At 42.3% G+C, this 26,463-nt stretch overlaps 1 protein-coding gene across 1 annotated transcript in view; it reads right to left on the bottom strand.

Moving 5' to 3' along the window:
* The window catches only part of abhd17c (abhydrolase domain containing 17C, depalmitoylase), a 28,106-nt gene extending 1,847 nt beyond the window's left edge, over window positions 1-26,259 (bottom strand). The window contains exons 1-2 of the mRNA XM_052040361.1: window positions 25,493-26,259; window positions 19,974-20,153 (exon numbers count right to left, since the gene is read on the bottom strand). Coding sequence (XP_051896321.1) covers window positions 19,974-20,153; window positions 25,493-25,953 — 641 coding nt within the window. The 5' untranslated portion in view covers window positions 25,954-26,259. The remainder of the gene's footprint in view (window positions 1-19,973; window positions 20,154-25,492) is intronic.
* Window positions 26,260-26,463: the final 204 nt, after the last annotated feature.

Below are 26,463 nucleotides of genomic sequence, written 5' to 3'. Positions count from 1 at the left end.
CAAAAGGTGAAACAGACTAACTTATTTAGAATTACATGCCAGAGACTGTCACTTTAAGTATTATGTCAGTCTTGGCTCTGTAATAGTGTATTGTGGAGGGCTGTGGCTGTCACGTGACAGCACTGCCCAGTACCTGGTCGAAAGACACACCACTGTCAATCAAAGTCTGGTTCCACCCTACCCATCAGTGCACACCTGACCATTGGCCCCTTTAAGCACCTTTGTACTTGGCCTTGGGTCATTGGCCTTTTGTGATCGATTAGTCCCTGCTGGCACCAGGCCATTGGCCTTTTTGAACTACCAGGGCTGGACCCCCCCCCAGCACTATAAAGTGTGCCACATGTGCCCGGTTCGCTCTCTTTGATTGCTCTGAGGAATCGTGAAATGACGCTGGAGAGACCGCTGGTAAGGTGTGCACTTCAACAGGGTTAGGAGCATTCTAACTTAGTATTCCCAGTAGCGTAGAGCCCTGCCTGCAGTGAGTCAAGGGGTAGTGGGTATCATATTGCTTTTCCTTGATTGTTTGTACCCAGTTCATTGTGTGTGTGTATTTTACCCTTGTTGGGATTTTCACCGGTGCCCGTGTCACCCTCATTACCTTTTCCCCGCGTTTGTCTTTGTAAATAAATCATTTAACTCTAAGACTGTGTTCAGAGTCCTTGTCCTTCGAGACCTCAAATCTGTTTCACAACAAATAGCCATCTTGTTCGTGTTGAAAATCTTGGTTATTGGTCATTGTCATCAGTTATGAATTAAGGATCGAAGTGTATGCCAAGAGCGGGAAAGTACTGTTGAGGTCAAGATTAAATCGGCCATAATCTTACTATTTGACAAAGCAGGCTTGAGGAGCCAATTGTCCTACTCCTGCTTCTTGTGATAGCAGTGGACTATTCAACCCCTTCAGCCTGCTCTACCATTCAATAAGATTATGGCTGATTTGATTATAGCCTCAATTCTGTATTCCCACCTATTCCCCAATAACCTTTGACTCAGCCTGCTTATCAAGAATCTATTTGTCTCTGCCTTTAAAAAATATTCCAAGACTCTGCTTCCATCCCCCTTTGAGGAAATGTTCCAAAGACAAGTAGAAAATTAACTTCTCTGCCCTAAATGGGCAATTCTTAAACAATCATTCCTAGTTCCAGATACGAGGAAAAATCCATTCCACATCCACCCTGTCAAGACCTCTTAACATTTAACTGTTACTCTTTCTGATCTGTTGTGTATTTCATTTGCTGCTTTTATTTCAGAAGAATGTAGGTTCATGCCTTACTTACATTTCAGTATATAATTCAGGCTGAGAACAAGTCAGCAATTTTAGCATACAGCCATACCACTAAGAAACTTAAGTTACTTTCACCCCCACCCTCAACTAACATGAACAATTCAAATCTTCTGTTCAATTATCATAATGCCAATCCTGCAATTTTGCTAGACGAAAATGAACTGTCATGTTCCCCCGCGTTCCCAAAATGGCCACTCTTCACAAGTGCCTCTTCGGTTAAGAGGGATCCTGTTGTAGTTAAAGGCACGAATAATGCGAGTTTATTAGTTCCTTATTGCATCCAAAAATTAGGAGCATGCCATTCAATCCTGAGGAATTCAGGCATTAGAACATGGTTATCCAATTTACCCACCTTTGACCTAAATCCCTTGATTAATCCAAAAAACGCATCTGATTTTAGCCTTGAAAGCTAATTCATTTGTCTATGTCTCATTGTAATTTCCTGCTTCTAATTATGCAAATTACTGTATATCAATTTACTGTCATCTCCAAACTTCATTAGGAAGCACTGTAACCAGATCAATGTGGTGAAAAGATGTGATTTGAAAAACAGTTCCTCACACCCTACCAATTCACAGCACATACAAGGGCTCACTTACAAGGGACTCTATTGTCACAAGATCACAAGACAAGGGAGCAGGAGTAGGCCATTCGGCCCATTGAGTCTGCTCCAAAGAAAAGGGAAAAAAGAAAAAGAAATGAGAAATGGGGGGGGGGGGGGGGGGGAGGTGGGCAGGCACAAAACAAAAAACACACTATTCTAACCCCAATTTCTGGCCTTATCCCCATATACCTTGATACCCCAACTATTTAGATATCTATCTCTTCCTTAAATGCCTCCAATGATCTGGCCTCCACTGCCGTACCTGGCAAGGAATTCCACTAATTCACCACCCTCTGGCTAAAGAAATTTCTCCTCATCTGTTTTAAACCTGTACCCTCTAATTCTAAGATTGTGCCCTCTGGTCCTGGACTCACCCACCAAGGGAAACAGCTTGACCACACCTACTCTGTCCAGTCCTTTCAACATTTTAAATGTCTCTCTGAGGTCCCCTTTCATTCTTCTGTACTCCAGTGAGTACAGTCTAAGAGCCGACAAACGCTCATCATATGTAAGCCCTTTCATTCCGGGAATCATCCTTGTAAATCTCCTCTGAACCCTCTCCAACATCAGCACATCCTTCCTAAGATATGGGGACTAAAACTGCACACAGTATTCCAAATGAGGCCTCACTAGTGCCCCGTAGAGCCTCATCAACACTTCCTTTCTTTTATACACTATACCTCTTGAAATGAATGCCAACACAGCATTCGCTTTCTTTACCACCGATCCGACCTGGTGGTTAACCTTTAAGGTATCTTGCACTAGTACCCCCAAGTCCCTATGTACTTCTGTACTTTGAATTTTCTCTCCTTCTAGATAATAATCTGCCCGTTTATTTCTGTTTCCAAAGTGTACAACTGCACATTTCTCAACATTGAATCTCATCTGCCATTTCCTTGCCCATTCTCCTAAACTATCTAGGTCTCTCTGCAACCTTCCTGTCTCCTCAATACTCCCTACTCCTCCACCTATCTTGGTGTCATCCGCAAACTTAGCCACAAAACCATCATCCAAATCGTTAATGTACAAGGTAAAAAGAAGCGGCCCAACACCGACCCCTGCGGAACACCATTAGTAACTGGTAGCCAACCAGAACAAGATCCTTTTATTCCCACCCTTTGCTTCCTGCCAAGCAGCCAATGCTCCACCCATTGTGTTATCCTACCTGTAATTCCATGACCTCTTATCTCATTAATCAGTCTCTTATGTGGCACCTTGTCGAAGGCCTTTTGAACATCTACCACCTCTCCCTTATCCACCCTACCTGTGATTTCTTCAAAAAGCTCCAATAGGTTGGTCAGGCAGGATTTTCCCTTCACGAAACCATGTTGGCTAGGACCTATCTTGCCTTGCACCTCTAGGTATTCCATAACCTCATCCTTGAGGATCGATTCCAATAACTTTCCCACCACTGATGTCAGAATAATAGGTCTGTAATTTCCTTTATGCTGCCTCCCACTTTTCTTGTACAGTGGAACTACATTTGCAACCCTCCAGTCCTCCGGAACCATGCCGGAGTCTATCGATTCCTGGAAAATTATCACCAATACCTCCGCCATCTCTAAAGCCACCTACTTCAGAACCCGGGGATGCACCTCATCTGGTCCGGGAGACTTATCAGTCTTTAGCCCATTTAGTTGTCCTAGCACCTTCTCTCTAGTAATCTTAACTGAACTCAGTTCCATTCCGTGAGACCCCTGACTAACCAGTATATTGCTGATGTCCTCCACAGTGAAGACCGACGCAAAATATTCATTTAGTTCTTCGGCCATCTCTTTATCATCCATTATAATCTCTCCCGCACCATTGTCAATTGGTCCTATATCAACCCCTGTCTGTCTTTTACTCCTTATATATTTAAAAAAACTCTTAGTATCCTTTCGAATGTTATCTGCCAACTTCCTTTCATAATTCATCTTTTCTTTCCTAATGACCTCCTTAGTTTCTTTCTGCAGGTTTTTAAAAGTTTCCCAGTCTTCTGTTTTCCCGCTATTTTTTGCTTCCTTGTATGCCCTCCCTTTTGCTTTTATTTTAGCCTTCACCTCTCTTGTTATCCACATTTGTGCCTTTTTTCCATTCAAAACCTTTTTTCTTGGAATATATCTATCCTGCATTTTCCTTATTACTTGTAGAAATTCCTTCCATTTCTGCTCTGCCGTCCCTCCAGCTGGCTTACTCTTCCAATCAATTTGGGCCAACTCCTTTCTCATACCACTGTAATTTCCTTTGTTCCACTGAAATAGCGATACACCAGTTATCAGCTTCTCCTTCTCAAATTTGAAACTGAACCCAATCATATTGTGATCACTAGTTCCCAATGGTTCCTTTACCTTTAGTTCCCTAATCACCTCCAGTTCATTACCCAGCACCCAATCCAAAACAGCCAATCCCCTGGTGGGTTCATCAACAAGTTGCTCCAAAAAACTGTCCCGTAGACATTCCACAAACTCACTCTCCTGAGTTCTACTGCCTTGCTGGATTTCCCAGTCCGCATTCATGTTAAAATCCCCCACAATTATCTTCACGTTGTCACTCTGGCACGCTTCTTCTATTTCAAACTGCAACTTATCGTCCACTTCCTGACTGCTATTAGGGGGCCTATATATAACTGCTACTATTGTCCTTTTACCCTTGCTATTTCTTAGCTCCACCCATAAGGATTCCACCTCCTCTGACCCAATGTCCTTCCTTTCTATTGATTTTATATCACTACTAACCATCATGGCCACACCTCCCTCTCTGCCTACCTGCCTATCCTTGCTATACACTGTGTACCCCTGGACATTCAGTTCCCAGTCACATCAGTCATAAAGCCATGACTTGGTGATTGCCACAATATCGTATTTATTAACCTGTAGTTGTGCCACGAGGTCATCTACTTTATTCCTAATGCTACATGCATTTAAATATAGTACACTTAGTCCAGTATCTGCTATTGATTTTGTTGTACTTCTATTGTTCAGCAAATTATCCTGACTTTTCACTTGCCTGTCCTTCTTGCCATCCTCACTGCACACTGTCTTGGACTTGTTTCTATAAACTTCCTCCCTCTCCCTAACATCTTGTATCCTAACATCCTGGTTTCCATCCCCCTGCCAGATTAGTTTAAACCCTCCCCGACAGCTAAATTAAACATTCCCGCCAGGATGTTGGACCCTTTGGAGTTTAAGTGCAACCCATCCTTAGCGAATAGATCATGCCTCCCCCAAAAAAGGTCCCAGTGATCCAGAATTCTGAAGCCCTGACCCCTGCATCAGTCACTCAACCACGCATTCATCTGCCAGACCTTTCTATTCTTTCTACCGTTGGCACGTGGCACAGGTGGTAATCCTGAAATTACCACCCTTGAGGTCCTACTTCTCAACTTTCTCCCTAACTCCTTGTATTCCTCCTTCAGGACCTCTTCTCTTTCTCTGCCTATGTCATTGGTACCTACATGTACCAAGACTTCTGGCTGCTCACCCTCTCCCCTCAGAATATTCTGGACCCGGTCCGTGACATCCTGTACCCTGGCACCAGGGAGGCAACACACTATCCGAGATTCATTGTCGGTTTTGCAGAATCTGTTATCCGTACCCCTCACTATAGAATCCCCAATAACCACTGAATTTCTCTTTCCCCGCTGGACCACAGTACCAGGCACGGTGCCAAGGTCCCGGTTGCCGAGGTCTTCCTCTGTCAGGTCATCCTCTCCAACGGAATCTAAAATGAGATAACGATTTGAGGGGGACCACCACAGAGGTACTCTCTACAAACTCTTCATAACTCCTGTCTATTTCCTGCTCGCTCTCCCTAATCAGCCGAAGGTCATCAAGCTGCTGCTCCAGACTCTCAACCCGTTCCTTGAGGAACCGCATCTCAGTGCACTTTGTGCAGATGTAGTTATCGGGGAGTTAGGTAGTCTCCCAGGGTCCCCACATCTGACACTCCAAAAATAAGACCAACCCCAGATGCATACTGGTAACTACCACTGAGATAGATAAATAAATAAATAAATATGTTACCCCCTCTCTATGAATTTCTGTGGCTAGAAGTGAGACTCCAGGATGGGGTAATGGCTACCTGGTGCCAGGGTCAAGGGCATCCCTGAGTGGCCACGGAACATTCTGAAAGGGGAGGATAGGCAGCCAGAGGTCATGGTCCATATCGGTACCAATGAGAGATGAGGTCCTGCATAGTAATCTCAAGACTACTCCCTGTGCCATGTGCTAGGGAGGGTTGGAATAGGAGCATAGGGCAAATGAATCCGTGGCTTAAGAGATGGTGCAGGTGGGAGGGCTTCAGCTACTTGAACTTTCAGAATCTCTTCCAGGTCAGAGGTGACCTGTACAAGAGGGATGGGCTGCATTTGAGCTGGAGGGGGACCAATATTCATGTGAGGAGTTTTGCTAGTTTAAACTGGACTGGCAGGGGGTGGGACCCAAAGTGGTAGTGTAACAGATGAAAAAGTTAAAGCAAATGTAGATGTTAAAGCAAGTCCAGGAGGCAGGCCAGGACAGGGAAGGTGCAAGGTCTGATAAACTGCATTTACTTTAATGCAAGAAACCTCACAGGTAAGGCAGATGAACTCAGAGCATGGATCGGCATGTGATTGTGATATTATAGCTGTTACGGAAACATGATTGAATAATGGGAAAGAGTGGCAGCTCGATGTTTTGGGGTATCGATGTTTTCAGTGCAAGAGGTAGACGTAAGAAAGGAGAGGGAGTTGTGCTATTGATCAGGAAGAATATCAAGGCAGTACTTAACATCCCACGAGAATGTCCAGTGAGATCATATGGATAAAACACAAATAAAAACAAGGGATGATCACTTTGATGGGATTAATCTATAGGCACCCCAAAAGACAGTGGGAATTAGAGGACCAAATACGTAGGGAAATAACACGTAGCTGAAGGAATAATAGGGTTCTAAAAGTAAGTGATTTTAACTTCCCTAATATTGATTGGGACTGCCTTAGAGCTAAAACATTAGATGGGCCAGAATTCGTTAAGCGTGTCCGGGAAAGTGGCAGATAAGGTAAATGAAAATCCTAAAAGACCCTATTAGGAGCAAAAGGGTAGCTTGGGAAAAAGTAGGTCCCATTGAGGATCAATGTAGTAATTTATGTGTGGAGCCATGGGAAATGGGCGATATGTTAAATGAATACTTCTCGTCTGTGTTTACTGTGGAGAAGGACATGGAAGCTAATGAGTTCAAGACAGGCAGAGGTAGCTTGGAGTGTATGAACATTATAAAAGGTGGTGATGTAGGAGTGCCTGAAATGCACAAAAAGTGGATAAATCCCCAGGGCCTGACCAAATGTATCCAAGGGAGATGGCTGGGGCCTTGGCAGAGATTTCTGTGCCTCTGTTAGCCATTGGTGGTACCAGAAGACTGAAGGAAAGCCAAATGTTGTGTCCTTATTTCAGAAGTGTAGCAGAGATAAGCCAGGGTACTATGGGCCACTGAGCCTTACATCGGTGGTGGGAAAATAACTGGAACAGATTCTGAGCGACAGGATTTATTTGCAATTGGAAAGGCAAGGACTGATTAGGGATAGTTAACATGGGTTTATGCATGGGCTTTGTGAAACATAATCACATTTCACAAATTTGAATTCGTTTTTTTGAAGAGGTGACCAAGAGGACTGACGAATGTAGTGCAGTGGACGTTGTAGCTAAAATCTACGTAAACATGTTCTTCACTATAGCTCTCTTAGCCTAGGAATAATAATCTTACAGAAAAAACAAAAAAAAATCAAAACTTATCAACCGAATGGCTGACCAGCTTGCCAAATTGGTCCAGCCTGTTTGCTGAACCAAAACATACTCTCTCAGCTTATGGGCGCATATTACATCACTCACAAACAGGTAATGAAAGCACAGTACATAATATTATACTCAGCTGACAGGAACAATGTATGTAAATTGATGCTGATACAATGAGTGCATGATACATTATTGTTGGTCAATGAATATTCAGCAACATATTTTGTGAGGTGTTAATACCGTTCAGAATATTTAAATTGGAGGCAGAAGAGAAGGGCGAAGTCTTTCTACCCTCCAGTCTGTACTTCACAGCACTTGCTTTGGTCTGCACAATCAATCCCCGTGAAGCACAGTACAAATTACAACAGAAACTTTAGTGTCCCCCCCCAGCCGCCTCCGATCTAAGTGAAGATCTAAACTGAGAGAAGGACAGACTGAGAGACAGTTAAAACCACAAAAAATTAACTTAAGCATGAAGAATGACAATCAGGGGAGAGTGGGGCAAAGAGAAAAAGAGGTGAAGATAACCGAAACATCCAAAGGTACAAGCTTTTCAGTGAACTGGTAATTGTTGCTCAGACAATAACATATTTTGTTGTGTTTACCACGAGTTCACATGGTGCAGTGCCTGTAGCTTTATGAATGGATGCTTTTTACAGCAATATCTGGAAGAAGGTCAGCAAGTGATAGTGTGGGTCATTGGTCAAATAGTTTGTGGAAAAACATCACTTTAAGTATGAAACTGCAAGACTTGGAACAACACCATCTTCATGTGGAGGCCGATGGCACTGAAACAATGGAGACTCCAATTTTGATGGAAGGCATCGTGATGATTGGGGAGGGAATGGTGAAGTAAAAACAGAACATGCTGGAAACACTCAGTAGGTCAGGCAACAAAAAGCATGATTCAGGTCTGAGACCCCTCATCAAAACAGAAGATGGAGAAACCAAACACAGATTGGACGACCACTTTGTGCTGCACCTGCTCTCAGTCCGCAGCAGTGACTTTGAGCTTTATGTCTGCCTGCCACTTTAATTCACCACCTCGTTCCCACTCTGACTTTTGTGTCTGTGGCAACCTGCACTGTTACAACAAGGCCCAACACAAGCTTGAAGAACAGTACCTCATCTTCCCCCAAGACTCAATATTGAATTCCCCAACTTTGGGTAACTCATTATTTGGGTCAGTATCAGAACTGGCCATTATTGCCCATCATCATTTTGACTTTTTTTTCCATTTTTCGCATAGTCTGCCCTGCCTGCCATGTCCCACAGCCTTACTAATAGTGGCACATTACACAAAGAAACAGAATATCATTTTAAATTGTGTTGTGTTGTGAACAAGGCAGGTGAGCTTAGAGCTTGCATCTATACTTGGAGCTATGATGTGGTGGCCATTACGGAGACTTGGATGGCTCCGGGGCTGGAATGGTTGATTCAAGTGTCGGGTTTTAGATGTTTCAGGAAGGACAGGGAGGGAGGCAAGAGAGGTGGGGGAGTGGCACTGTTGATCAGAGAGAGTGTCACGGCTGTGGAAAAGGTGGACGTTGTGGAGGGATTGTCCATGGAGTCTCCGTGGGTGGAGGTTAGGAACAGGAAGGGGTCGATAACGGTGCTGAGTGTTTTTTTATAGGCTGCCCAATAGTTACAGGGTTATTGAGGAGCAGGTAGGGAAGCAGATCCTAGAAAGGTGTGAGAATAACAGTTGTTGTGATGGGGGATTTTAATTTCCCAAACATCGATTGGCATCTCCAGACAGTAAGGGGTTTAGATGGGGTGGAGTTTGTTAGGTGTGTTCAGGAAGGGTTCTTGACACAGTATGTAGATAGACCTACAAGAGGAGAGGCTGTGCTTGATTTGATACTGGGTAATGAACCTGGTCAGATGTCAGATCTCTCAGTGGGTGAACATTCTGGTGATAGTGATCATAATTCTATCTCCTTTACGTTAGCACTGGAGAGGGATAGGAACAGACAGGCTAGAAAGGTATTTACTTGGAGTAAAGGGAATTATGAGGCTCTCAGGCAGGAAATTGGAAGATTAAATTGGAAACAGATGTTCTCTGGGAAAAGTACGGAAGATATGTGGCAAATATTCAGGGGGTATTTGTATGGAGCTCTGCACAGACACGTTCCGATGAGACGGGGGGTCATGATGGGATACAGGAACCGTGGTGTACGAAGGCTATAATAAATCTAGTCAAAAGGAAAAGAAAAGCATACAAAAGGTACAGGGAGCTAGGTAATGTTAGAGATCTGGAGCAGTACAAGGCTAAAAGGAAGGAACTTAAGAAAGAGATTAGGAGAGCCAGAAGGGGACATGAGAAGGCCTTGGCGGGCAGGATTAAGGAAAACCCCAAGGCGTTCTACAAGTATGTGAAGAGTAAGAGGATGAAATGCGAAAGGATGGGGGCTATCAAGTGCAGTAGTGGGAAAATGTGTATGGATCCGGAACAAATAGCGGAGGTACTTAATGAATACTCTACGTCAATATTCACCACGGAAAAAGATCTGGGGGATTGTAGTGGGGACTTGCAGCAGCCTGAAAAGATTGAGCATGTAGATATTAGAAAAGAGGTGGTGCTGAAACTTTTGGAAAGCATCAAGTTAGATAAGTTGCTGGGACCGGATGAGATGTACCCCAGGTTGCTGTGGGAGGCGAGGGAGGAGATTGCGGAGCCTCTGACGATGATCTTTGTGGCGTCCATGGAGACGGGAGAGGTTCCGGAAGATTGGAGGGTTGCGGATGTTGTTCCCTTATTCAAGAAGGGGAGTAGCGATAGCTCAGGAAATTATAGACTGGTGAGTCTTACCTCAGTGGCTGGTAAACTGATGGAGAAGATCCTGACAGACAGGATTTATGAACATTTGGAGAGGTATAATATGATTAGGAATAGTCAGCATGGCTTTGTTAAGGGCAGGTCCTGCCTTACGAGCCTGATTGAATTTTTTTGAGGATGTGACTAAGCACATGGATGAAGGGAGAGCAGTAGATGTAGTGTATATGGATTTCAGCAAGGCATTTGATAAGGTACCCCATGCGAGGCTTATGGAGAAGGTGAGGAGACATGGGATCCAAGGGGACATTGCAGTGTGAATCCAGAACTGGCTGGCCCGCAGAAGGCAAAAAGTGGTTGTTGAAGGGTCATATTCTGAGTGGAGGTCGGTGACCAGTGGTGTACCTCAGGGATCTGTACTGGGACCCTTACTCTTTGTGATTTTTATAAATGACCTGGATGAGGAAGTGGAGGGGTGGGTAAGTTTGCGGATGACACGAAGGTTGGGGGTGTTGTGGATAGTTTGGAGGGCTGTCAGAGGTTACAGAGGGACAAAGAAAGGATGCAGAGTTGGGCTGAGAAGTGGCAGATGCAGTTCAACCCAGATAAGTGTGAAGTGGTTCATTTTGGTAGGTCAAATATGGTGGTGGAATATAGTATTAATGGTAGGACTCTTGGCATTGTGGAGGATCAGAGGGATCTTGGGGTCCGAGTCCATAGGACGCTCAAAGTGGCTGCGCAGTTGACTCTGTGATTAAGAAGGGATATGGTGTATTGTCCTTCATCAATCGGGGAATTGAATTTAGGAGCCGTGAGGTATTGTTGCAGCTATATAGGTCCCTGGTCAGACCCCACTTGGAGTATTGTGTTCAGTTCTGGTCGCCTCACTACAGGAAAGATGTGGAAGGCATAGAGAGGGTGCAGAGGAGATTTACAAGGATGCAGCCTGGAATGCGGAGCATGCCTTATGAAAGCAGGTTGAGGGAACTTGGCCTTTTCTCCTTGGAGAGACGGAGGATGAGGGGGGACCTGATTGAGGTGTATAAGATGATGAGAGGTATTGATAGGGTAGATAGTGAGAGGCTTTTCCCCAGGGCTGAATTGGTGGCCACAAGAGGACATAGGTTTAAGGTGCTGGGGAGTAGATATAGAGATGTCAGGGGTAAGTTTTTTTTTTACTCAGAGTGGTGAGTGCGTGGAATGGGCTGCCGGAAACGGTGGTGGAGGCTGATACAATAGGGTCTTTCAAGAGACTGTTAGGTAGGTGTATGGAGCTAAGTAAAATAGAGGGCTATGGGTAGGCCTAGTAACTTCTAGGGTAGGGACATGTTCGGCACAGCTTTGTGGGCTGAAGGGCCTGAATTGTGCTGTAATTGTTCTATGTTCTATCCATGTCATGCCTTCAATTTCCTGGAGTTTGTAATCAACTTGCAATGCTTTCTTTCTACTGATTCTGCAGCGCACACTGATTTTTTTTTTTAAATCGAGTATTCTTTAATGTTAGCTGTTTCTCTTCCCAGGAATTGCCAGATTTGCAAATTAGCTACTTTATGCCTGCAAAGACTAAAGATACAGAGACAACTTCTAGAAATGCAAGGAAACCTGATCTTCAAAACACTTTTGATTCAGCAATTTCTCAATAGGATCAGTCCACTATCACTCCACAATTAAGAAGGATGATAATAATAAAGCAAATAATTTGTATGCCTATTGGTCTAGTGAAAGTTGATAGAATTTGATATTGAGGACAGAGTGAGCTGTTGGGCACTTTGATAGTTTTGCTATCGTATTTTCTCTGGGGTAGCACAGAAGGTGAGTGTGAAGGATGCATCATCTTGGATCCAGGCTAATCAAATGTGATACAAAGCATTTCTTCAAACAAAGAATAGTGAAAGTCTGAAACACTTTTGTGACAACAATCTCTCCCCTAGCAAAATGATGTAAATGTTGAACATTTCAAAATTTGGAAGCTGGTATCTGGTGATAGTTAAGCATAGAATTGTATAATCTGTCAATTTTTGCCCACTTGCTTAACCTACATCTATATATTTACAATCATTTTGATAAACTAGTTTAACCTTAGTGGTGAGTAAAATTTTAGGTATGATAATTATGGAGAGAATTAAGAGTCATTTGGACGGGCCTAAATGTGTTTAGGGAAAATCCAGCCTAACCAACTTGGCAGAATTTTTTTTAATGAAGTAACTGTGTTGATATGTGAAATGCAATTGATGTGGAAATGTGGGTAATGTATTAACATTGATGAAGGTCTAGCTAACAGAAAACAGTTCCAATAAATTCATTACTTTCAGGATGGCAAACCAAAGCTAGTGTACCAGAAGAATCAATGCTAAAATCTCAAATATTTATCACCTATGCTAATGACTTAGATGAAGTGATCCGAGATATTGTAGCCAAAGTTGTTGATGATGTAAAGATATGTGGGAAAGCAAGTTGCGAGGATGATGCAAAATAATCGTAAATATATAGATGTAGGTTAAGCAAGTGGACAAAAATTGACAGATTATACAATTCTATGCTTAACTATTACCAGATACCAGCTTCCAAATTTTGAAATGTTCAACATTTACATCATTTTGCTAGGGGAGAGATCGTTGTCACAAAAGTATTTCAGACTTTCACTATTCTTTGTTTGAAGAAATGCTTTATATCACATTTGAATGACCTGGATCCAAGATGATGCATCCTTCACACTAACTTTCTGTGCTACCCCAGAGAAAATACGATAGCAAAACTATCAAAGTGCCCAATGACTCACTCTGTCTTCAATATCAAATTCTATTAACTTTCACTCGACCAATAGGCATACAAATTATTTGCTTTATTTCCATCATCCCTCTTAATTGTGGAGTGATAGTGGAATGATCCTATCGAGAAATTGCTGAATCAAGAGTGTTTTGAAGATCAGGTTTCCTTGCATTTCTAGAAGTTGTCTCTGTATCTATAGCCTTTGCAGGCATAAAGTAGCTAATTTGCAAATCTGGCAATTCCTGGGAAGAGAAACAGCTAACATCAAAGAATATTTGATTTAAAAAAAATCAGTGTGCGCTGCAGAATCAGTAGAAAGAAAGCATTGCAAGTTGATTACAAACTCCAGGAAATTGAAGGCATGACATGGATGGTTCAGAAATGTGAATAAAGAGCATTCTTATTCACCCTGTGCATTTAGGTGCAATGCCTGAGAACCAAGACAAAAATATCTTCAGGAGCTGCCACAAACTGTATTAGCAAGTTGAAGGTCTAAAGAATTGGCAGAGCAAATTAATTGGTATTGCGCTGTAACCCACTTGGATATTGTTTTGAAAGTGATTCCCAAGGCCAGCTTGTGAAGACCAAATCAATAAAAACAGCTATTAAAAAGTCTGTTTTGGTTGCCATCATATTCGCATTAAGGCATTAAATAATTAATAAATTAGGTAGACTATATGTCAGACTGGAGGTTTCAGCTTGCCACAGTTAGAGACAATGAAAGCATTAAAGAAAACTTGGGAAAGAAAGGTGCTTTCGAACAACTATGAGAACAGGTCAGAGGCAGAGTATTCTGCAATGAGCAACTTGCTTCCTGACCCCCCAAGATCTTTCCACTATCTACAAGGTGCCAATCTAGTGTCATAAAATATTCTCCACTTGCCTAGATGAGTGCAGCTCCAAAACAATCAAGTTTTTGACACTAAGACAAAGTAATCCATTTGACCAGTATTCTATCTCCATACTACACAATTATTCCCTCCACCAGCAACATGCACAGCTTGTAGTGTGTACCATTTACACAGCATTCTGCAGTTATTCCCATAAATTACTCCACAGAAAGTTGATACAATTGAAGTTAATAACCTTCTATATAACAAGCTGTGTTGGCTCTTTCTAACGATATGTGCAATTACATTTGCGTCAAATTTCATATTGTTTTCAATGGATCAGATGTGTGAAGGTATAATTTTTTTTGCTATTAGATCTTGCAGAAAGTGCAAGGGTTAAAGGAACAATGTTGTTTTAGTAACTAACCATCAGAACAAAAGTCTTTTAGGAAATTGGAAGCATTTTCTTCATTGTGGTTGAAAAAAAAACACCCTTAAGTAAAGAAATTCTGATATCAAAAAGGAAAGTAAATATCCCGATGGAAAAAGCCGAGGTATTATATAAACGTAAATGCCACGATAAGAAGCAGTAACCTTTTTGTCCTATTTCACACAATAAATAACAATTGGAAAATTGTATTTTGCAGACTAAAGCTGCAATGCATATTCAAAAGTTAGGAATAAAAGGTTTATTTAAAAGTATTTCTGGTATAAATCTTACAAATAGTAATACAAGTAAACCTTTTTAAGCTTTTGAGGCACTTTAAAATTCCTTTTATTCTTTCATTCCAAGCACACAACCCAGCCAAGAAGAAAGATAGGCAACCTACTCTCGACCTACTGTATAGTGTTCTACAGTTTCTCACCCTCTAAATTTTATTTTCTTTCTTGTGGAAATAACCATAGCTTATTTAACTCCTTATTTCTAGAGAGCTCAGTGAAGGATGAGGAGGCACAGGAGACCATTGAGTCTGGGTCTTCAGGCAAGGAACAGCTTCTTCCCCTCTGCCATCAGATTTCTGAATGGCCCACGAACGCCACCTTTTTTTAATGCACTATTTATTTTATAATTCATAGTAACTTTTACATCTTTGCACTGTACTGCTGCTGCAAAACAACAAGTTTCGCGTCATACAAGTCAGTGATAATAAATCAGATTCTGATATCTATTGTGTAACTATAGACAAAAACCAAAATCACAGCATTCATCGGTGGAGTATGTTTAACTCTATGATAGAGTATTTAAAAGCTAGTTATTTATCACATAGGAAACACCTGTCAGGAGCAGTGAGCTGTGTGGGAACTTCCCCCATCTGATTCCCAATAGGCATCAAAATTGATGCAATCCATTTCACTCAGTTGTGCTTCTGCTCATTCTTAATAGCAACTTTTCAACAATGTGCTTCAAAATACATGAAAAAGTTTTGTTGATAATTAGTTAATAATCTGATTATTATACTTTATTTTCGTCAAAAATCATTCCTCAATCAATGCCTGCCTCAAAAGGTATCAAATGTTGGCGCTGGCAAAAAATGAACTCAATGGTTAAATGAAATAATATTCATGATCAATCAGTTTGCACTCTTCACTATGAGTGTTACTTGCATCCCTTCATTAGGTTACCTTTGATGTTCTTCATTCTACACATAACTAATCCCTCAGGTTTCTCCATTACTATCCAACACTTGTTTAGATTACTGACTTGCAATCAGACAACTTTGTTAACTCCTCCACATTCGCCATATTATATACTATTAATTGTTGTATTTAGAGTAATGTTTGTAAATACACAGTTGCACAATGCAGCTTCCATTAGGAGAACATTATTCTCCTGATAGATAATGGAAATTAGCAGAGTCCTCGAATTTAACCATGGACTACTAATGCAAAATCATAAGTGAAAAACAGCTTACTACAGGAAATTTATTAATTTAAACTAGGAAACTCATTTGTGAGAGACATGAGAACTTCAGTTTATGAATAATATTGAATCTTTTCATGCAAAGCCTTATCCCACAAGCATTTTGGAAGCTTAGCAGAATAGAAGATTGATGTTAATACCAAATTATATGGGAATATAAGAATAAAAACCCCAGCAAATTCAAAATGATCAATAATGGTGAAGATTCCAGCTCATTGAATCAGCTGTGTAGATATATTCCAGTCTATTCACAACTGCTGTTCCCAATCCCATCCCACTCCCCCAAGAAACATTTCATTCCCCCACTTGTATTGTCTGACCTGCAATATTCCACACTTTCCCAGACTTTTCCCACTGAGCTACGAGAAACACAGCACCCCAGCTCAACCTCAAGCCCATTTCTCAGTACTCCTTGACTCAATGAATTTTAATCACAATTTCCAAACTCCAGCTAACATACCCCACCACTTCTTACAACACAACCTGATGCCACGAGATCTCCTCTATCAATGATCTCGACCTCAGTATCTCCATACATGCTGCAATTTGACTTAATCATCAGTCTTAATACATTGGACGTTACTTGGCAGTGTCACATTACTAAACCACGTGAAGTACAATGGGAGATTCATCAGTACATACCAATTATCTTGAATCAAGTGCTTGTTTTGGCTGTCACTCATCTAGCATTACACGAGAAGTGATGCACTAGAGATTCTTTTTTTTCCCTGTCCCAATTAGCACACAATATTAGGCTAATAAGTTGTACTTCTGTTTATCAGACTTACTCATGATTATTTAATTTCTTTGACTTTTTGCATTTAAAGTAGATAAAGGACATTTGGAATCTACATGAACCAGACAAACAACTCTACTTCCTTAACATTCCAGATTAAAGGATTGTTAATGAACAGGGTTTAGTGTGAACCAGGAACAGAAGGCTAAAATAGTGAATTCAACATCTATGTCAAATTAGCTACAGAAAGCAAAACACAGGAAAAGATAGATTTCATTGAGAAAGAAATGAGAAACAGTGGGTTTCTAGAACAAGGGGTCACAATCTAAAAAAAAATTTAATTTTTTTCAACCTTAGAATCGCTGTCTTGAGTGCCAGAGAAGTTTTCAGTAGTAACTTACTGGAGGAAAAAGTGGCCTACTCAAGAATTTGACAATAACAAGTCTGTAATGCTTACAGATGTCCAGGGCTCCATACATCATTGTATGTCAACCCTGCACCACAAGGTGTGGGTAACCCATTGAACTCCATTCATGATTGGGATTAGACATTGTAATTATTTCTTGTAAGCAAATTTCCAGGAAGTGTGGGTCACAGATTTGTACTGATCAAGTTTGTGCCCTTTATACATGTTGCCCATCACTACTGAGGCCAGCAGTTAATGTTGGTACCTTGCAACTCCTTGTACCCACATTATTGCTGTCAGTCTGGTGTTGGCACATTTGCTCTGTGACCACATGGATTTCCTCCCATATCCGAAAGGTGTGCTATTAGGTTAATTGGCTATTGTAATATTAACTCCTAGTGTAAATGGGATAAACAAGGACATGTTAATGGGCATGAAGGAGAAAATAGGTCACAGGAATTGATGGGATTGCTCTGAGAAGTGGGTTTGAGAAATTCTTCCTCAAATTCCTTCTAAATCTCCCACCCCTTACCTTAAACCTATGCCCTCTGATTATAGACACTTCTGCTAAGGGAAAAGTTTCTCATTATCCACATTATTTCTTATTATCGTATTCTATCTCTGCCCCTCATAATTTTATATCTCAAGCAGGTTCCTGCTTCAGCTTTCTCCATGCCAAAGAAAACAAACACAGCCTATCCAGTCTCTCCTCATTGCTCAATGCTCCATCCCATGCAACATGCTGATGAATTTCTTCTGCAATCCCTCTAGTGCCATCTCATCCTTCTATTACGCAGCAATCAGAACTGCATACAGTACTTCCCCTGTGACCCAAGTAATGTTTTATATAGCTATACCATAAACTCCCTGCTTTTTTGGTCTGTGTCTCAATTAATGAAGGCAACTATTTCTTATACCTCCTTAACCACCTCATCTATGCTACAAACTTCAGAAATCCTTGGACATGTAGCCAAAATCCCTCAATCTAAAATATCCCGTTGGTTCCTCAACAAGCAGAACTAGAAAAACTTTCTCTTATACACTCCACGAACTCAACTTCCACATTATTACTCCTCCTCTGGTATTGTAGATTAAAGTCTCCCACAATAATTGTTTTAGCCATGTTATTTGCACCTTGAATTTCTTGATTAATACTTTGCCCTGTACTACCATGACTTTTTGGGACCCTGTAGGCAACTCACAAGGTTTTCTGCCCCTTGCTGTTTCTTAGCTCTATCCAAACTGATTCTACTTCTCGATTTAGTGAGCCAAGATCCTGCCTTTCTATCATTCTTTAAAACGAGAACTTCCCATCTCCTTTCCCATTTTGCAAAATGTGTCTCCATAATGGCTATTAGACAGTACCCACTTATTTCTACAAGTGCCATTAATCATCCTTCCTGTTAGGAATGCTACATACATCCATATGGAGCTTTCATTTTTGTCTTTTTAACTTTTTTCCCTGCTCTAACTCCAATTGTAGGTACATATAGTTCTTGTGTTTGCCACTTCCTGACAGACTCTGGTTATCACCAACCATTTTGGTGGAGTGCATTTTCAATTTGTTCTTTCTCATTGACTTTCTAAATTTTCTCTCATCAGAGCCCACCACCCCACATGCTACATGTGTTCTAATTCATACCAAATCCACTTCACACATGCTTACTGATTCAAACTACTTCATGGTTAAGTGTACTTTCATGTAAACATTCAAACCCATTTTCAAATTCCTGTGGCTTTGCTCTTCCCCATTTTCTAACCTGCTCTAGCCCAGCAACCTTCAAAGATATCAATGCTCCTCCAGTTCTAGCCCTCTGACTGTCCAGTGTTAATTGCTCAATGACTGGCAGCAATGCATTCATTTCTGGAATTCTGCATTCACTTCTGGAATTCCTCCCCTAAAGTGATGCATGCAAATTTAAAACTCTGACATTTTGTTATCTCTACCACTTTATTTGCTCCACTAAGTAAAGCAATATTTACTATTGAACAGGATTTATGGAACAATAAACACAAACATTATACTGTTTGCATGAAAGAGAACAGGTTCTCTACTGAAATGCCTATACTTATGCCAGAACCTACAGCTTAAAGTTCATGGAGTTCCTCACTGGCACCTTTCTTGCCCAGGAGATTTAATAGTTCATAGTAGGAATTTGGTCCTAGAATTCACATTTTTTTTCCATGAAACACAAAACTGTCAATTCACATAATATTTTTCATATCAGAATTACTATACTACTTTGGATCAATGTAAAATGACTGCAGATTTTCTGGCATTGATTATTTTCATATATGCAAAGAAAGGCAAATAACAGACTACCATTTATATAGTCCCCATTCCACAAACTGCAATGATAATTGATTTGTCATCACAATTAATAAACATTGATTGCTTGCCCAAGTTCTATGTCTTCCACAGTGATGATAGCTCCATGGTAAACAAAGCACAACAACCTCAAGAATTACCTTATTCAGCAAAAAAATCTAAATGAGCAAATCCAAAATTTGATCATCCAAATGTTAATCTACTACCTTTTAAGTCTACATCTATTATTTTACAAAAAAAAGTTAAGAATTTTGGAAACAAATTTTCTTGATCTATTCTTGGTAATGAGATTTGTATGAGATTTTAAATGTACTATATGCCATATTGTTGGATAACTTGCATATTTAAAAGTGGATGAAGGGAAAGGAAGTAGGAAATTACTTGATTGACTAAATGCATTTCTGTGATTGACCATAGATTTCATTTTCATAATGTTACTAGCATGACTGAAAGTTGGATACATTAGCACATACTCAATTTTCAGTCTTCTCTATTTAATGAAGGGTATAAATTGTACAAATTAACAAAGTTTTACTCATTCAGATCACCAAATTTATTAGTATGTACCTTGGAAATGCGTCAAAGCAGTATGTTTTCCTGGTATCAGGGAATGCCACACGCAAGCCAGACATAAGAGGCGAGTGGAGGATAACAGCTGCACATTCATAGCGGGATGCAAGATCTACTGTAGGAACTGTGCCAATACTCTGACCATATAGAATGATGTTCTCCGGACTAACACCATACCTAAAAGAAAAAATACTGGACTCAGATTTGAACAAAGTAACAAAAAGAAATTGTACTCTTCAATTATTCAAAATACAATGCTGAATGCATTTATTCCTCTACCTACCACCACTCCAACATGCTTTCATAGAATTATAGAATGGCTACAGAATAGAAAGAGGCTATTCGGCCCATCAGGCCACAGCAGCTTGCTATCAGAGCAATTCATTACTTGCACATCACCTCCCATCCCCTTCTTTGTAGCCTTGCAAATTTTTACTTATCATATATTTATTTCCACTTGAAGGCAACAATGAAACCTATACCACATCTGCAAGCAATGAATTCCAGATTCCAATCACACACTGTTGGAAAGTTTTTCCTCATGTTATTTATATAGTTTTAGACTTAAAAGTCATAAACAAATACCGTGTACGAATAGAATGAGAAATAACTGAGTTAAGATTTGTGGCTTTGAGCCTCAAATGCACAATTTCTTTTTGTTTAAAGCCACAACTACCATATTATACCATTTTCTTCTCTCTCAACTCATTTATATTGCAACCCAGTCACCAGTGGCCAACCATTAGAGTAAACACCGAGGAAGGTAGGGACCTCTGAAAATACCATTTCAATGCCTGGCATTGCATGAAAGGCAAATGACTGCTGCTTCTCTAATTTGTCAACTAATTGGTTATCTTGCTCCACATTCATTTAGAAATTTTAACTTTAGAAAAAACACACAGCAACCACAGAATAGGTTTCTTATTTCCCCTTGATGTCCTTATCACTATGCACTTTCACTGTAATGTAAGTTGAGCCTTTTCTGCAGCATTTAGTAATTGCCAATGCAAAACCATTTCTTGGAGTTGCTTCTCAATAAAAGTGAGAATAAAATTTTCAAGCAATGCAATCTCAAAAGAAAACATTTTTAAGAAAACAGTCAATTCATAAATTGGATTTCTTAAAAATATGCCTCTGAATGTGTACATTTCACTGACCTGTGTGATTACCAGTCAAAAAAATGGTTTCCTCCAATAGCAATGTTCATGTTGCTACCCAGTAAGATATCTTCTTTATGCCATCTAAAAAGGTATTTTGATCAGATGTATTCCCCACAGCACTTCAAATAATAGCAATACAACCAACAGTTCACTCACTTAACTCAAGTGACAATAAATCTCCCCAATATCAGTGCTCATGTTTTTGAAGAAACAATGTGAAAGGAACAATTCTCATTTCGGAACATACCTTCACCTGTGCTGTACTGTTTAATTTGCCTGAATCCCACTGGAGCCTCTCTGCATCCTCCTAGCAGCTCAACCACGCCCAAACACCCTACTAGCTTTTTATTGGAGATGTTAATTCAAATTCCATCATCCACATCATTAATATATATTGTGAACAGCTGGCACCCAAGCACTGATCCCTGAAGCACCCTACTGGTTACTACCTGTCACCCAGAAAAACACTCATTTATTCCTACTGTTTTGTCAGTCAACCAATTCTTAATCCATGCCAGATGCCAGTATATTACTCCCGACTTCAAAAGCTTTTATTTTGTGTGCTAACCTCTCATGTAGAACCTTATCAAAAGCCTCTGAATGTCCAAATACAATACAGCTACTGATTCTCCATTGGCTATTCTACTACTGTAATAGAATAGTACATTTGTTAAGTACGATTTCCCTTTCATAAACACTCTGCATTAAATCCAGTTACTGCATCTTTTGTAATATATTCTAGCATTTACCCCCATCATTGGGAGTAAATGCTAGAATATACTATGAAAGGGGGCAATTTTTTTTTTAAACACAGTGGGTGGTAGATATATGGAACCAGCTGCCAGAGAAAGTGGTTGAGGCAGGTTCATTAGATACATTTAAGCAGTATGTGGACAGGTGTAGGCATGACAAGAGGGATAATGGGCCAAGTGCTGGGAAATGGGATTAGCTTGAATATACATCCTGGTTGACATAGACACGTATGGGCCAAAGGGTGTTTTTCCATGCTGTACTCTATGACTGTGACTCTATGATAAGGTAAGATCTTTTATTAGTCACATGTACATCGAAACACACAGTGAAATGCATTTTTTGCGTAGTGTTCTGGGGGGGGGGGCAGCCCGCAAGTGTCGCCACGTTTCCGGCGCCAACATAGCCTGCCCACAACTTCCTAACCTGTACGTCTTTGGAATGTGGGAGGAAACCGGAGCACCCGGAGGAAACCCACAAACTCCTTACAGACAGTGGCGGGAATTGGACCAGGGTCGCTGGCACTGTAAAGCGTTACGCTAACCGCTACACTACCGTGCCTGCTGACATTGACATTAGGCTAACTGGTCTGCAATTCTGTGTTCATAGAACATAACAGCACAGTACAGGCCCTTCGTCCCACAATGTTGTGCCGACACTTTATCCTGCTCTAAGATCTATCCAACCCTTCCATCCCACATAGCCCCCTATTTTATCATTCATGTGTCTATCTAAGAGTCTCTTAAATATCCTTTCCCTTTCTCCTTTTTTAAATAGTAAGATTACCTTCCAATCTATAGGAACTGCCATAGAATTTAGGAAGATGATCGCCAATGCATCCACTATTTCTAGGGCCACTTCATTGAGTGCTCTGGGATGTAGATTATCAGGCCCTGCAGAGTTGTTGGCTTTTAGCTAATTAATTTTCTTAGCACTATTTCTTTACTAATACCAATTGCCTTCAGTTCCTTTTCTTTCTCTCTCTCTCTGGGAAGTTATTCACATTGTCCTTTGTGAAGGCAGAACCAAAGGATGTGCTTAATTGTTGTGCCATTTCTTTGTTCTATATTATAATTTCCCCTGCTTTTGATTGTAGGGACCTCCATTTGTTTTCACTGATCTTTCTCTCTTCACATTTTAGAAGCTTTTAAGAATCAAGATCCACACTCTGCCATGGGTAGGGTTGGTAGCACTATGGGAGATTATGTGCTCCTTCCACCATCTATGCAAGGTTTCTGCATGCTACCAAAAGGTTCTCAATGATTCCCCAGATCCCTGCCTCCATTTGAGCACTCATAGGCCATGAGTCAATGGAGATATTCCAGTGGTGCAGGGTAGGTTGGTAATGGACCTCTTTAGGCAGAGGTTATTTTAAGACACATTCTCAGTATGTTTCAGTGAATGAGTTAATGATGACATAAAACTTAGCCTCCAAATGTACACATACACAAGCACCACCTACCTACTGCAACTCAATTACTGAGGTTGCACTCCAAAGGCTTTTCTGTGATCAAAACAAAGGGCCACATACAGTGGTTAAGAAGTAGAAGCAGGAGTAGGTCATTTGGCCCTTATACCTGCTCCAAGGTTCAAGGGGTAATCTTATACCTCAGGACCACTTTCCTGCATACCTCTAGATTCTTTAATATCCAAAAATCTCATGATCTGCTTTCAATCTACTCAGCAATTCAGCCTACACAATCCTTGTGGGTAGAGAATTCCAATAATTCACTATCCACTGGATGAATCCTGGAACTCTGTTGACCTCAAGGACTAGTGGTTGAAGAAAGCAGCTCACCAACACTTATTCAAGGGCAACTAGGGATGGGCAATTAAATGAATATAAAAAATTAATTGCTAATTAAGCTATCATCCTGCACATCTTTGGGAGAAAACTGGAACAGCTGGGAGAGACCCATATGATGACACAAAGAACAAACTCGAAACAGATAGCACCAGAGGTCCGGATACAATCTGTATTGCTAGAACTATGAGGCAGCTAGGACAGGAAACCCTCAAGGTCTGGAGGGGTTTCCTATCTAATAACAACTTATATTTGTACTTAACATTGAACATGCTTGACATCATTCACACAAACTAGCCAAACTGATTGGCACCTTATCCATAATAATGACTGTTACCAACTAAAAGATTCACTGTAACAGGGTTCTTTGGCAGCACTTTCCAAACCTGTCCTGGATACCAATTAAAAAGACAAGTGCAGTATGCACAAGAAACACCAAAGCCCCCAGGTTTTCCTTAAAAGTCACACACCGTACTGACTTGAAAATATCTAACAGCACAATGAAAATACATTTCTGCAGCAGTGGCTTTCTGCCAACTTTGAGGGCAATTAGGGAGAGGAAGCACATGCCAGCAACACATGGATTTCATCAATAAAAAATTAAAGATTTTTCACCACTGAATATGGAAAACTCTATTTCAAGCATCAATGTAAAAGATCAAAAGTAGAGCTTGAACGGGTGCTAAAATAATCCCTTAGTACACATCCAGATAGAAAGAGAAACTGGAGCACATAAAAAACAGTACAGGAAGTCTAACTCTGCAGAGGAAATTCAGAAGCATCTCAAGTTATTACCCTTCATAAAGTATCACATCAAGATATTGTAAACAGAATTAATGGCCACCTAATGTGTTTGGTGGCATTGCAGGGAAGATTGCTGCACATTGTTGCCAGGCCTGGCCTCAATGTGATTCCAGACTCACCAATGTGATTGACTCCTGTCTCCTCACTTCAAGAGCAATTAGAGGTGGACAATAAATGCCGACATTTTTCAACGATAACCAAATCTCATGATTGAATAGAGCAACATGACAAGCTCAACAGGCTGGCATCTCTGACAGAGAGCAGCCTCTACTGCACTCCCACCATATGAAGTAGAAATGCCCACCTGGGTAAAACAATGTACTCGTGTCACCCCAACCCAACCAACCCCAGTTGCACCTGCCCCCACATAACCAAGCCCCAATCTTTTTCCACCAACCCAACAATGCTCCCAAGCCACCTCTGCGAGTTGCTCCCGACCCAAAATTTCTCTCCTTCTACCCACAGCCCCGTCGCCAAGCCAACCTCCCCCTGCCCCCAGCCCCCGTCGCCAAGCCAACCTCCCCCTGGCCCCCGTCGCCGCCAACCTCCCCCTGGCCCCCTGGCCCCCCGTCGCCGCCAACCTCCCCCTGCCCCCCTGGCCCCCCGTCGCCGCCAACCTCCCCCTGCCCCCCTGGCCCCCCGTCGCCGCCAACCTCCCCCTGCCCCCCTGGCCCCCCGTCGCCAAGCCAACCTCCCCCTGCCCCCCTTCACCAAGCCAAACTCCCCCTGCTCCCCGTCGCCAAGCCAACCTCCCCCTGCCCCCCAAGCCCCCGTCGCCAAGCCAACCTCCCCTGCCCCCCCTCGCCAAGCCAAACTCCCCCTGCCCCCCAGTCCCCGTCGCCAAGCCAACCTCCCCCTGACCCCCATCCCCAAGCCAACCTCCCCCTCACCCTTCCCCCTAGCCTCCATCCCCAAACCAACCTCTTCCCCTCCCCGAGCCCGCGTCCCCTAACCCAAACTCTCACCGCCCCTCAAACACATTTGCACTACTCTCTGACCTTGTCCTCAACGCCGTCCACGCTGCGTCAATGTCAGCGTAAAGGTTTTTCTCGGACGGTTTCCCGTTGCTGGCTCCATAACCCGAGTAGTCGTAGGAGAAGACGTTGCAGTTGATGCGGGAGCCGAGGCCGATGTAGAAGCTGCACATCTGGCCCAGGTCCACGGCATTGCCGTGAGAGAAGAGAAGCGTGTAGCGGGAGTTGGGGGCGCAGCGGACGAACATGCACCCGATGCGGGTGCCCCGGCTGGTGCGGGTGAAGAAGACCTCGAGGGAGTCGAGCTCCCGCTGCGTGTACTGCCAATCGGCCCGCTCCGACAGGTGCAAGGTGCTGCTCGCCTCGTCCACCAGCACCGTGTAGGTGGGCTCGGGGGGCAGGAAGGCGAGCTTGGCCGCGATCCGGCTCGGGCAAGGCGGGCAGCAGAAGAGCCAGCACAGCTCGCCGAGCGAAAAGCCATTCATCCTGAGGCGCCCGCCCGCCCGCTCCGTTACCAGGCAGCGGGCACGCGCGGGGCCGCCAAATAACGGTCACTGCCGCAGGCGCCCAGCGGCGCCCGCCTCGTCCGGTGACGACAGGTAAATGGCCCACATTAGCACGGGCACCTTGTCACGGCGTCGCTCAGCCCCGGGCCCACCACACACACACAAAACGGTCCACGGGGCGAGGCGGCCAGGCCGCCGGCCCGCGCTCCCGACCAGGCACTTCCGGTCACCCGGCGACCACGCTGAGGGCGGGCAGCGCAGCATCAAATCAAGCTGCCTCATGTCGCTCCTCTCACAACGGCAAGAAGTCTCCTCAAGTCAGGTACTTTGAACATTAAGTATTTCTTAGGTACATTAGAAAGATCCCACAAATAGCAATAAAATCATCTTTTTCTGATGTTGGTGAAGGTTTAGATATTGGATAAAGCATTGAGGATACTAACGTGGCCTCCAATACAGGATCGGCTTCATCACTTGAGATGGCAAACA

Source organism: Pristis pectinata, chromosome 28, assembly GCF_009764475.1.
Source record: "Pristis pectinata isolate sPriPec2 chromosome 28, sPriPec2.1.pri, whole genome shotgun sequence".
In the NCBI taxonomy this organism is placed as follows: domain Eukaryota; kingdom Metazoa; phylum Chordata; class Chondrichthyes; order Rhinopristiformes; family Pristidae; genus Pristis; species Pristis pectinata.
The sequence above is the reverse complement of the archived record's forward strand: the minus strand, read 5'-3'. Positions and strand labels throughout refer to the sequence as shown.